This window comes from Anopheles marshallii, chromosome 3, assembly GCF_943734725.1.
Source record: "Anopheles marshallii chromosome 3, idAnoMarsDA_429_01, whole genome shotgun sequence".
NCBI classification, from domain to species: Eukaryota; Metazoa; Arthropoda; class Insecta; order Diptera; family Culicidae; genus Anopheles; species Anopheles marshallii.
Window position 1 is genome coordinate 68,233,743 of NC_071327.1, and position 12,098 is coordinate 68,245,840.

The following is a 12,098-nucleotide window of genomic DNA, read 5'->3' on the forward strand; positions in this document are numbered from 1 at the left end:
GTGCTGGCGCCTAAGAAAGTCTGCAGTCCGTTGGTTGGTGCGACAAATTGAAATTAAACTAAGCTGGCAGCCATCGGAATGGAGAACCGGCTAATGATACAAGTGTTCAGATTTTAATGGTGGTTCCAAATTTGATGACCGACGGATTTGAGACACATTAAATGGGGATAACTATTAACTCTATGGTTCATCTTGTGGATTGTTTTGCAGTTTTTGCAGGCTGTACTGATCAATTAAGTCGATTAGGTACATCTTTGAGGGTATTTCTTTGAAAGGTATCTATTGAATAATTGATTCGTGTCAAGTGTTGGATCGTCAAAAGCTTCTGCAATTGCTATTCCTTGTCTAGAGTTTGAACAGTCGTGATGGAATTCGATTCTTTGTCTCTTAGCGAAGATACAAAACTTGCTGTTTTAAATGGCTTTATAGAATATTTATGTCTATATTCGGACAAACAAACATTCTTTACAATCCGTATCTTCAAGGTTTTCTCTCGTTAAATACTGTGCTGAAAAATCTTGTTAGGGTCTCAAGATATTTATGCTCACGGGCTTTTGTTCATTCTGACCTATTAATTTGTTGCTCCAGGAACTTAAGGTAAAGGTAGTGGATATCCGAAACATTTTAAGACATTAGGACAATGCAGGCACTTTGATTTGACACCGGAATAAGTTGCACGTCACAAAAATCCATAAAGTTCAGCTGTGTAACTTGCTCTTGTCGCCATTGCTGGAATTCGATAATTTGACATAACATCTTAGGAGCTGATGTAATCTCAGTAGGTTAGGAGTATAACAACATCTAGCAGATGGTTTTGTACTCCACCTTCTTTCCAGTAAGGCAAAGGGTTCAGCTAAATATAAACTGTTCTTGCTGAGGAATCCCTGGAACCCTTGAATCGTCCCTTGGTCCGGCTAGATCGTTTCAAAACAATTTGCTTGCTTATTTTTAGCAATCGTGCCACCGTTACCCCAGATTTTGCCCCGGAAACCCTTAAAAGGCAGATGGTGATTATCTAACACCAAAAAAAAAAACACACGCTTACACAGGCATGCTTCTTAATCAAACTTCGAAATGGCACGTCTATTTGTATTTCCGTCCCGGCCATGCTGGACCGCAACAGTCAACGATGTGCCATAATGTGTTCGATGTGGGTATTTCTTTCGCCGTTTTTCCTGCATCCACGTACCACCGGAACGCTCGGAGCGTGGCAAAAGAGAACTATTTACCTGCCAAGCTTAGAAAATGCGCACTACATGCTAAACCAGCTGGAAAATGGAATGCTTTTCTGCAACGGAAAAGTGTAGTTTATGTACCCGAACGGAATACCGCGTACTCCGCACGATCTTCCTGTCAGGCATATCTGTTGCACCGCTTCTGTGCCCACCGCGTTGCATTAAAATGCAGCCAACGGTGTGCTCATTACGCCGGTAATATTCGCCAATTCACCGGTAATACTGCTACGCTGCCGGATTCGCTGATAAAGCGGTCGTGTGCTATTGAAGCGGATTGGGATGAAAATGAAACACGGGAGATAGAAAAACGGACACGCTGGCAAAGCGTGGCACTGTACGTGCGATATACATCCTGTGCAGCGCTTTTCGGAGCAACGGATGTCCGTTGAAAGGAGGCCCAATTTGGGGCAGAAATTAGAATGCTGCGCAAACTGTTTCTCCTTCGGGCAATCGCAAATGTTGCTACCGTTTTGGTGCGGATTTCGTAAAGCGCCAGAGTATATTTGTTTATTTATGCACGTTTTTTGTTTACTTTTTACTAATTACTTTATTTATCCTATTTTGTTCTGTTATGGTTTTAATTAAACATGGTTCAAGCGCGATAGTTATTGCTTAATTTTATACATAAGTTAATATATTTGTATATAAATTACTTTCAAAGTACGTTACCATCATCCTTAGGTTTTAATATGTATCATCTGGTCATTATTATGTATCTCACCATCTGGAAAACACACTTTTATCTTATCCTTCTTCTGATGAAGGAATTCCGTTTTACATCGATACTGCACCTTGCCTAGCATCTCCAGCACTAGAGCGTTGAATGTCTAGCTAAGTAATACGCATCTCAAGCATGCACCACAGGTACGGCAAATTAATATTTATTAGTGTAATATGCTCATCATTTCACACGCCCCACCGGCAATGTGGAAAGGATCTCGAAAGGGGCACCACGGTCTCACCACGATCGAACACGGCCGGGTCACTCGACAAGTGTTACGAAACGGGAAAATCATATTTTTAGCAAATCTCGCTCATTATCTCATCCCGTAAGCTAGCGCTTCCCTGCATCATCATCATCATCATCATCATCTATTTCTGTCTGTCTTTTCCATCCTTCATGCTCACGCGCAAACGATACGCGCGATGCGAAACCCCGAACGCGGCGTGTGCAAAAGTGTGCAAAATGCTGCTCATTAAATTATTCATCCTTGCCCAGGTTAATCAAATTTAATTCCATCTCGCCCATTTCCGCCCGAGCGGAATAATAATTTCCCCCGACCGTTGGCCGGCGGAACGGGCTCTTCGTGGCTTGTACAGTGGATTGGCGTTGGCTACACTTTTAATTTCCATTGCAATCACGTTCCGGTGCTCCCTTTGGGGCTTTCGCGACCGTTCCAGGGGTGAGTCCGGGGAGGACAAATATGGCCGGCTACTATCACGCCTTGGATCACGGCGCTTGTAGCGGCCAGTACTTATCGTAAGACATGACTGACGTGAAATCGTGGCACCCGGTGCCGACGGTGGGTGAAGAGCATCCCGTCAATGGTGACCAATGTTCACCCTCGCGGAAAGTAATGGAACCGTTCTGGAAAGGGCAAACACTGGAAAGCAATTCCGCGGTGTTCATGGTTTCGTGCCATTACATCTCACGCGTGCTACACGGCCCTGTACAGTGCTGCCAATTCCCACATTAGCATACGAATGAGCTTTCACTCGTGCGCCATCATCGTACAGGTGTGCATTTGGTTACGATAAACTCACATGAACCCACAGATGATTTACATTTTTTTTTCGGGATGAAGTGTTTGTTATTGATAATACGAAAATTCGACAAAAGTTCTAGTTCCTCAACTCCTGTGGTCATATTTGTTGTGACTTTTGTTTCTGAATGCAAGGTTGGTAAGAACAAGAACACTTAAAGCCACAAAATTATTCTCTATATCTTCATTATTTTTCTTAATTTAGCATGCGATCATACGCATCAGAAAAAAAGGGAGACACAAATGAAATTTCAAGTTTGGTAAATAGTATACATTTAGGCGTTTAGCTTTCCAAAAAGACAAAAACACGATATACTTGAGCTACAGCTATGTTAATCAACAAAAATGCTCTTGTAAAAACAGGAAATATACAGAAATATTCAATTTGTAGTGTTATTAAAACAGAAACTTTCATCATCTTGTACAATCCTTAAAATTATAATAACAATTTCGAAAAAGTGAGTAATGTTTAAATATCGTTTGCCGCTCTTACCATGTAATGCACATATAAAAGTAATTAATCAAGCATAGTAAAATTGTAAAAAAAAACTATTGTGATTAAAATTAAGCGTTCCATATTTTTTAAACGAGAAAACCCTATTGCTCATAGAAAATAATCACTATCAAGCGTCACTACAGTTCAGTTTTGAACTCCTCAAACGTCGTACGCATACTGTACAGATATTCGAACAATAGAGCTGTTTTGCAATAACCTTTTAATAATGTTTAATACCTGTTTTGCATAAAACAGACAAGCAGCACATGTGTGATGCGAGCGCATTAAACCCTACCACAGCAAATGGTAACCATAACTATACCTAAACAATTTCATCTCTTTAATCATGTAATGCGTGCATGCGCTATACAATATTTCACAAAGGATTTTGCTCATCGCGAAAAGCAGCTTTCGCATTCCACCGTAAGTGAAGAACAAAAAAACCATCGCCAACAAAGAACTTTTAGCACGCAGACTACACTGGTGGTAGAACGCCCAGTAAGGGGTTGCTATTGACCCGTTTTTTTTCGCATGGAACGTGTACGGGATGTGTGTAAGGTGTAAAAGTCTATTAATTACACATGCTCACATGGAATCGCCCACATCAAACCCACCCGATTCGCTCGACAATTGTTATACGCCCGGCCATTCCGGACCATTCGAGGATGGGGAGGGAGGAAAAAAAGGGATGGGATAAAGCCAAATAATGTACACACAATCAAAGCCCGGTGGCGGTCAAAGGGTGGCCGGTGTGATGGACGCAAGTTAAGGGTGGTAAGAGTCTGAGTGGCGTAAAGTGGGATGATGTACTTCATTTCCTGTTTACAAAATGCTTCACTCGATATGCTCTATTGCTCATAAGCTGGTAACATGGATGCACTTCGCCTGCATGTTCCTGCCGTTACACATACGAACTCGTGCTGCTGTAGAAAATTTACCAAGCGTTGCTGTTTTTTTTTTTTTTTTTAATTCTTTCTCTGTTCATCTGCACAGCGTGTCTGTTTGTGTGTGCTCGGTTGAGTGCACAAATGCATCACTCACTCGACGTTCACCTACTTAGGAGGCTACTTTTGCTGACTTCTAGTGGTGAAAACTCACACCTGAGCGGGGGGTTTGCTATTGTGGTGCCGTGTGCGTGTGTTCTGTACGTTCGGATATTCTTGCTTTTATTTGCCCACCTGCAAGACAGCGCCCCGGTATGGCGTTTATTTGCAACCCGGTGCTTAAAAGCGAATGGCTCATGAGCGGCACTCGACGGCTAATAGTGATGCATGTGTTCGTGGTTTTTCCCTTCTGTTTTGCACTAACAGCAAATAATCACCTTCATTAGTGACGTGTTTGACACCTAACAAACACTTTTTTGTTTCGCTTTTACGTAGCTACTCGGTGTTTACTCCTATTGCCAAATGAAACTCACACGAGTAAACCGGTCGTTTGATGAATGTTAGGACGTTTGCAGTTGCCATCGTGCCGTGACGGTGGTGCTGGATGGTGTATTGTTCAGATTATTACGTCCTTTTTATTTTATTATCTTTCAACATTTGGGACTAAGAAACATTATTAGAACAAAAAACCAATGGTGGTTATTTGGCTTTAAAAATGTTAAAATCTTATTGAGCGTTCAATTGTTAAGCTTTGCATCCATTTGTTTTCAATTACTGCTGGATGACTGATGACGATTTCGTCTGTGTACAGGACTTTAATATTTTCTTCCTCTATTATGTTGTTTAACCTATAAATCATTTCTTCACGCTTTGTAAGCTAAGATTAATAAACGTGCCACCGCTGAAAGCTCATCCACCAGCTTCGGCAAAGCCTTCTGCACCAAACTAGTGTCCTGACTCGCACCCAACGGAGCAACATTTTTCGCATGCTCATCTTCACCATCTTGAAGAATTCTGTCACCTTCCCCCCACCCAATCACCGACGCTTCTAGTTGACCTAATTTTAAGCTAGCACCAGAAAAAAAAACCCTTTCGCTACCCCCAAAAACCCAAGTTCGTTCAGTTCGATCGTTACCGTTTGCGACAATCTAAGAAGCTCGGGCGGCGACGACCACTAGCACCATCTGCCGGGGAGGGTTTTGAAATTGATGGCAGGCAACAAACAAACTACGCCCTGCGACCAAACTCTTCTCGAACGGTGAAGATTTCTACGGACGACGGTTCAAAATGGCGGCAAAGAATCATCGCATCAAAAATGGATTCATTTTCCACGCGTCAAATGTGGGGCAGGGCGCCATGCTTTAACGTTTCCAACGGCACAGATTACGATACTCATCCCGTGTGTAATCAATCATTTGCTACCACCATTTCCGCGCTTGTCAATCGGTTGTGCATAGGAAATTCTTTAAAACGAGTGGCGAACTAGTGCTTACGTTCGGGGAAAACTACGATAAAAACGGGGAAAATACTTTCGTCGGACTCAAAATTAACAGCCAACCACAGGCTGTGAGTGATTTCCGAAAAAAATAAACAAGATAGTTACAACCAACTACATGCTTCATTTGGAGCGATTTTTCAATGCGAATGGTATGTGAACGTTCGAGAGAAAAAAAAATTCATTCCTTTTCGGTGACCCACCAACATGCATGACAAATGTACTCAACCTCGTTCGATTATGTTCTCTCCTTTTTGCTTAAGAAACTGAAAAAAAATAGATAATAGCTGTTCGGGCGTAATCGTTTATCATTTTGAATATTTGCTTCAACACTATCACACCATTCCACTCCAAACCGAAATGGTTTCAACTTCTTCAAGCACCCAAATCATTCCATTCACTGCTGTCAGCTCCAACGGTCTCTGCAGTGCCTCTAGTCAAGAAGGGGGGGCCTTTTCTTCTCATCTCACGAAAGACAATGCGTCTGACAAAGTGCAGAAATGAGAAGCTTTAAAAACGCAAAATGTGACAACAAATGGAAGAGATGGCAAAACCTCCTCAAGAAAAAATAAACAAAGACGGATGAGAAAGGGGATGAAGATTCTTCAACCGAAAGAAATCATGAATCACGATACCCCCGAAGACGGGGGATCCACTTGTACCACACTGCTCGAAAGGGATATGAATCACTGGTGGTAGAGTCGAGTGATTGATTAGTCGAGCATGTCGCAGGCTCTCAATGTTGCTGCCCCACGCCGCACCGGTACCGCACCGCACATCGTTAGCATCGTTAGTGAACGAAGCAAATTTGAACATGGAAAACGGCCAGTAGCCTACCCCACTGCTTGCCTGTATGTTTTTTTTGTTTTTGTTTTTACTCACATAATCACGTATTTATTTTTCTATTTTTCATTTTCCGGTAAACTTTGCTAGTTTTTCATGCCGTGGAGATATTTGCCCGGAGTGGAAGTAGTCCCTGCCATCGTGCATGATGGAGCTGTGTGTCGTACCTAAGCTTTTGACGAAAACATAATGGAAGACGAGTGAAAAACGCTCTCTAAATCTCGTTCTTGCACTCACCAAACATGCACTCACACGCGAGTACGCATACCCTAGCCCGGGAAAACCCTCCGGCCTGCCAACTCCGGACACTGCCCGGGGAAGGAGAAGGATGGCACCGAAGCGAAGAAGTCATAAAGTATAATGGCGCATGTTTTGCGGAAGTTTTCAATATGCATTAGAAAGTTTTCATTTGAATTGCATCGCACTGCCATAGGCCATCATCACCATTGCTTGCGTGAGTGAGTGAAGCAATGCGTCCGCTTTTTTTTCCTTTCCTTTTCGTACCCCAAACATCACCGACGATGGTGCGAGACTTCACTGCACGCCCGACAGGCGTCTTCGAGTGGAAGTGTCAGAGTGAAACTGGTATGCATCGAAACTTTGCACCCCCGGTGTGTCTGGTGCTTCTGCCAGCAAGGACAAGATCCGGATGGCCTGACGGAAGGCCGCCTTCCAAAAATCGACTGATGAAAGCTTTCATATTCTTCAAACCGTTTTATAGTTTGAACTTGAGCAACTTTTCGGCAAGCACTAGTCGGCCGCTGCTTGAGTAGTGCCTGACCCAGTACCATGGGTCACGGGGAAGATCCGTAGAAGTACAACTTTCGGGAACCATAGTTTGCCCGATAGGCGTTTCGTCGATCGAATCCCGGGGTTTTTCGGTGCCGAATTCACCGATCACGCAAAGGTTGAACTCTTAGCAACCGACCTCTCAACCTGATGAGATGATTCTTCCGATTCCACTAGCCTAGCGCTTGGATGCGACCGGGTCGAGTGGCATTCCATTATCTGCGGGTAAATGTATGCAAACTTTTTCCCCGCAAAACCCCGCGACAGAATGTTGCTTTGTTTCCGGTGGCAACGGCATCCATTACATGTGCTCGCATACCATGTGCGAGCGGCGAAGGGAAGGATCGAAATGAAGTTCAAAGTTTAAAGTGCACATTCTGCTGAACAGGGCATTTGTGGGCAAAGGTCTAGCGGCAGATGGAATTCTCGCTGGTAGACAGTTTTCGGTGAGCAATGTCACCGGCTAAGAGATTCGAACGGCGGGCAAAAGTTGTGCCGTTTCGCCGTTCATTCAATTTCGTCCCACTAACGTCTTCGTTTGTTCTATGCGATGCTTTCAAGCTGTGTACGTTGCTAATGCATGGCATGAAGTTTTCCAAGCACTATTCAGTAATAGAGCAGAACCAAAAGCTTCCAATGCGAAATGGTGCAGCTTTGTGAAGACGGCACTAGACGTACTGTTTCACCGATGACATTTGCAAATGTCAATGGAATGAATATTTATTCACAAATTACGCAACGCCCGTATTCTTTAATAACCTTTCCAGGGCTCCATGATTGCGATATAAAGCTTTTTGAAATGATGTTGCTTTGAGTGGTATTTAACGATTGGAAAGAAAGGAAGATCGTTTATGTGAATTTCATAATCCACCATTCGTCTAGTCGTGAATGTCAGAAATCGACTCAAAGCCATAGTGAAACGAATGTTGCAAAGCCGGAACAATAAAACTGCTTGCGTAAGCAGCATGCAGATTAAACATTATTACACATTTGTTCCAAAACATGAAATACCAAAACAAACTTATCATCAACAAGCAAAAAACGACCATCAAAAATATCACAAACTAATAAAAAACAAGTTGCAAAAAACACATTTCACCTCATTCCACGACGAGATGTCACGACCTTCGTTACGTAGGAAAGCATTGATTAAATCACACATTATCAAAACACACACACTCGATTCGAGCTGACATTGGCACACTTATTACCCACTGCAATATGGAGGTCACGGGCAAAGGTTTTGCTGATAATCTTTGGCCGGCACAATTTGCGCACTACATCTACCGAAAACTCGCGCAAACGCGTATTTTGTAAAGATAATGCTGTTTTATTTGCAAAACTCACTTACAATTGAATGTCGCTGCAACTATACAGTATAACAGAGCAGACTAGCTCCCACCGGTACTCCCGTGATCCCAGTACCTGCACTAGATCTCGTTGAGGTCGTTGTTATCAACGACGGTGACTTTTTGAATTTCCACGTACTGCAAAGGGAGCAAGAATGTAGATTTTATGTTGGCGCAGCTAACCTTCCGCTACAGGAAAGGTAAATAAGACGCCGGCACTACTTACGTTACGACACGGTGTCATGCGGAACAGCGTGTTGTGGAACAGATCGTACACGCTGATTAGGTCCGGTGCCTTGCAAATGTTCATCTTATCCTGCAGACACTGCCGGAAGCCGGTAAGATCGCTGAGGCAAAATATTATGTAACGTTAGAAATTGCTCTTCAATAAACGCCAAACCGGGCGCTGGCCACGCTTACCCGCACTGGTCACGCGTCATGTGCGATATATCCCAATCGTCCGTTCCGTTCAGGAAGGTGAGACACTCGTCAAAGCTGTCGGAAATCTTTTCGAAGCATTCGGTGTACTTCGGCTCATCAAATTCTGCAAGCAGATTTAAATGTGTTGCAAAAATGTCGCTCGACCACCGAACCGCAGCCACTTACTGAACAAAATATCTCCATCATTCTTGCACAACAGATCGACCGCATCGGGCAGTATGCCGACGAGTGCCTTCACGATGGTGTAGTCATCCTCCTCGAGACATGGCCGCACATCGTTCACCAAACTTTCGACGCAGCCGTAGGTCGTTCGCAACTGTGGACAATAGCTGTTGACGGAACAAAACGGAAACGGAACGCATCGTCAATTCGGGTCCCGGGACGACTCCTTCCAGTTCGATTTCGCATCTATTCCACCGGCCTTACCGAGGGAAGAACGTCGTGCGGGTTTCGTTCGAGAGTGCATCTAGCTCCGTCACAAACGCTTCCATATCGATGGCGGAAACGCTGCACATCATCATGGTTTGGAAGGACTCCAGCAGCTGTAGGAAGGCCATATCGGAACCGCTATTGTTGCGACACATCTCCTGCAGCTCTTTCATAAATTCGCCAGTCTCGCCCGATTCCTCCGAGGAGGAATCTGCCGGCTTACCCAACGGTGAAGCGATCGTGACTGCGTACGAAACGATAGTTTTGCGGTTGGCCATTACAATCAACTTTTCGGTGCAGGTTTTGCTTTCAAAAGAGGACAAATTCAACATTACCTGCACAAAGCGCCACAACGCCCAACACCAAGATGGTGGTTCTGATTTTCACCATGTTTTTATTTCACTACGCGTTATTTACGGCAAAAATTGTTCGCCCACTTCACTGCTCTGTTCGACACGGAATGATCGTGCTTCACCGTACGGATCAGAATGGAAGGCACCCGGAGCAATCGCGTACGCTGATAACCTGACCGCCAGCGTTTCAGCTGCCTCATTTATAGCGCGTATGAATTAACGGCGATTGATAATGTCTATCATCTGGCTTATCATTACCATTACCCATCGCGGTTGACCAAAACACTGTTTGTTGACAATTCCAGCAAAAAACCCTACTCAAAATAGCTAAACAATTCTAGGGATCGTTGATGTCTGGCAGCCATTTAATGGTGATTCATGGAATAATGATCGATTATTCTTGGGATTTTTGTGCGCGTGTTTCATTTGCCTTTCGTGACCACTACCGGTCCCAGTTGGATGTTGAGGTGTAAATTTAATTTATTAAACCGGTGGCAAAACATGCTTTTGGCTCTTCAGTAATGCTGTACTAAGAGCTAGAGTATTGTAGAGACTGTTGTATTCCATTGCCAGGAGAAGCTACATTACTTCGGGAAAGATCTTCTTTTTTTCGGGGCTTTAATACCTTAGCAAGTCATCTTGGTCTGTCATTCCCAAATATTAAAGGGATCTGAATCGGAACAGGACTTACTTGAAATATACTGTGGGTATTTGATAAAACTTTAAATGTAAGGAGGTTTTATTTTCTACAAGATCAAAGTTTTTTAAACATCTGCACATAAATATTAGTCACTCATCGGTTCTAGAATATATCCACATCTGTGAAGCGATTGACTTGATTTTTTTTTTCAGGAGTATTAGTTACAATACTCAATGTTTATATAATCGAATCGAATAATGGCACAAAAACAGGAAGCATATCTGGTGATATCAGTTAAGGACATATGTCAACTTTAACCTGTTGTATTTCTTTACAATTCTCCATAAAATTTTTAAAAAACAATCTTCAGCTAAAAATTACGATCAAAATGTAGTAACTCAACTCTCTTTTCTCCCCTTTCCGTTGCAGGTGACAACACGGCCGCCATTTCGCGCCGAAAAACGAGCGGTGCCGCCGCCACGTCGCAGCTGTCCGCCATCCTGTTTGAGTGCTTGTTCTTCCCGAGCGTGATACTATCCTATCTGCTCAAGTCAAGCTACGCCTAATGGATGGAGACACCTAATGGCGGTTGAACGTGGGGGAGAGCAGCAGCAGGTGGGAGGGCCTAACGTGGGCGTACAGGCCATAGCGCAATACAGGTTAATCCCGTGGACGAAAACATACGCGATTAGCGAGCAAACACACATTGAAATACTTTTCCTTTTACGTTCAAAACTAACTTGCGACAGCAAACTTCCAAGAAGTGTAATGAAGCTTAATCGATGGATGGCAATGAATGGTACCGTTTCTTTTTGGGGAAAAGCAACAGTTAGAGCAAAATCTTAAATCGTGAACAAAGACACTCTACGCACTGGGACCGAGCGTCTGCCCTTGTAAATAGGTAGGAAACATTTGTTTCTTTATTTTCCCTTCCGTCATCTCTGTTACCCGATACTTCCTCCTGAGCTGGTGGACCGGAAACGGACCGTGAAGATCGCACTGGTGACCCCGAACAAGAACCCGGTCCGATTGGTTTGTGGCTGGAATAACATGAAGAGAATGAAGTTTTTCCTGCAATCATCGTCCGATGCAGTTTGCGTACGCGGCACGCAAAGCCATTAAATAAATTAACTCGCTGCATACGTAACGAGCAATATGAAGCGCCCGAAAACGTGCATTGCAAAACCTTTGGAATGGTATGCACAGAACGAAACAAAAACACAACCCCCCACCCCTCTATGCGCCCGGGGTGCGTGTGTCAAGCGAAATGGTGGAGTGAAGTTTGAGGGAAAACTGCAGCATCAAAATAAACTCGCGCAAAACCCAACACTCGCTATGATACCCCAAGCGATGGTCACGTGTAAATAAATCGAGAGCTTAA

General features: G+C 43.7%; 2 protein-coding genes across 2 annotated transcripts in view; one reads left to right on the top strand and one right to left on the bottom strand.

Moving 5' to 3' along the window:
• Positions 1-11,283, top strand: part of LOC128711338 (zwei Ig domain protein zig-8) — a 120,199-nt gene extending 108,916 nt beyond the window's left edge. Inside the window, exon 7 of the mRNA XM_053806206.1 lies at positions 11,147-11,283. Within this exon, the coding sequence (XP_053662181.1) occupies positions 11,147-11,283 (137 nt within the window). The remainder of the gene's footprint in view (positions 1-11,146) is intronic.
• LOC128711339 (27 kDa glycoprotein-like) lies at positions 8,936-10,114 on the bottom strand. The gene is made up of 6 exons (XM_053806207.1): positions 10,060-10,114; positions 9,722-9,968; positions 9,461-9,624; positions 9,275-9,398; positions 9,081-9,201; positions 8,936-8,992 (listed from the first exon to the last, which is right to left on the bottom strand). The coding sequence occupies exons 1-6, from the start codon at positions 10,112-10,114 to the stop codon at positions 8,936-8,938; spliced, it is 768 nt and encodes a 255-aa protein (XP_053662182.1).
• Positions 11,284-12,098: the final 815 nt, after the last annotated feature.

What these genes read in the sequence shown, in the direction of transcription:
- LOC128711339 (XM_053806207.1), bottom strand. Translation starts at nt 10,114, where the DNA reads ATGGTGAAAATCAGAACCACCATCTTGGTGTTGGGCGTTGTGGCGCTT. An exon ending in CGTTGTGGCGCTTTGTGCAG is followed by an intron (nt 9,969 to 10,059) that starts GTAATGTTGAAT and finishes TTTCGTACGCAG; the next exon opens with TCACGATCGCTTCACCGTTG. An exon ending in CGCACGACGTTCTTCCCTCG is followed by an intron (nt 9,625 to 9,721) that starts GTAAGGCCGGTG and finishes TTCCGTCAACAG; the next exon opens with CTATTGTCCACAGTTGCGAA.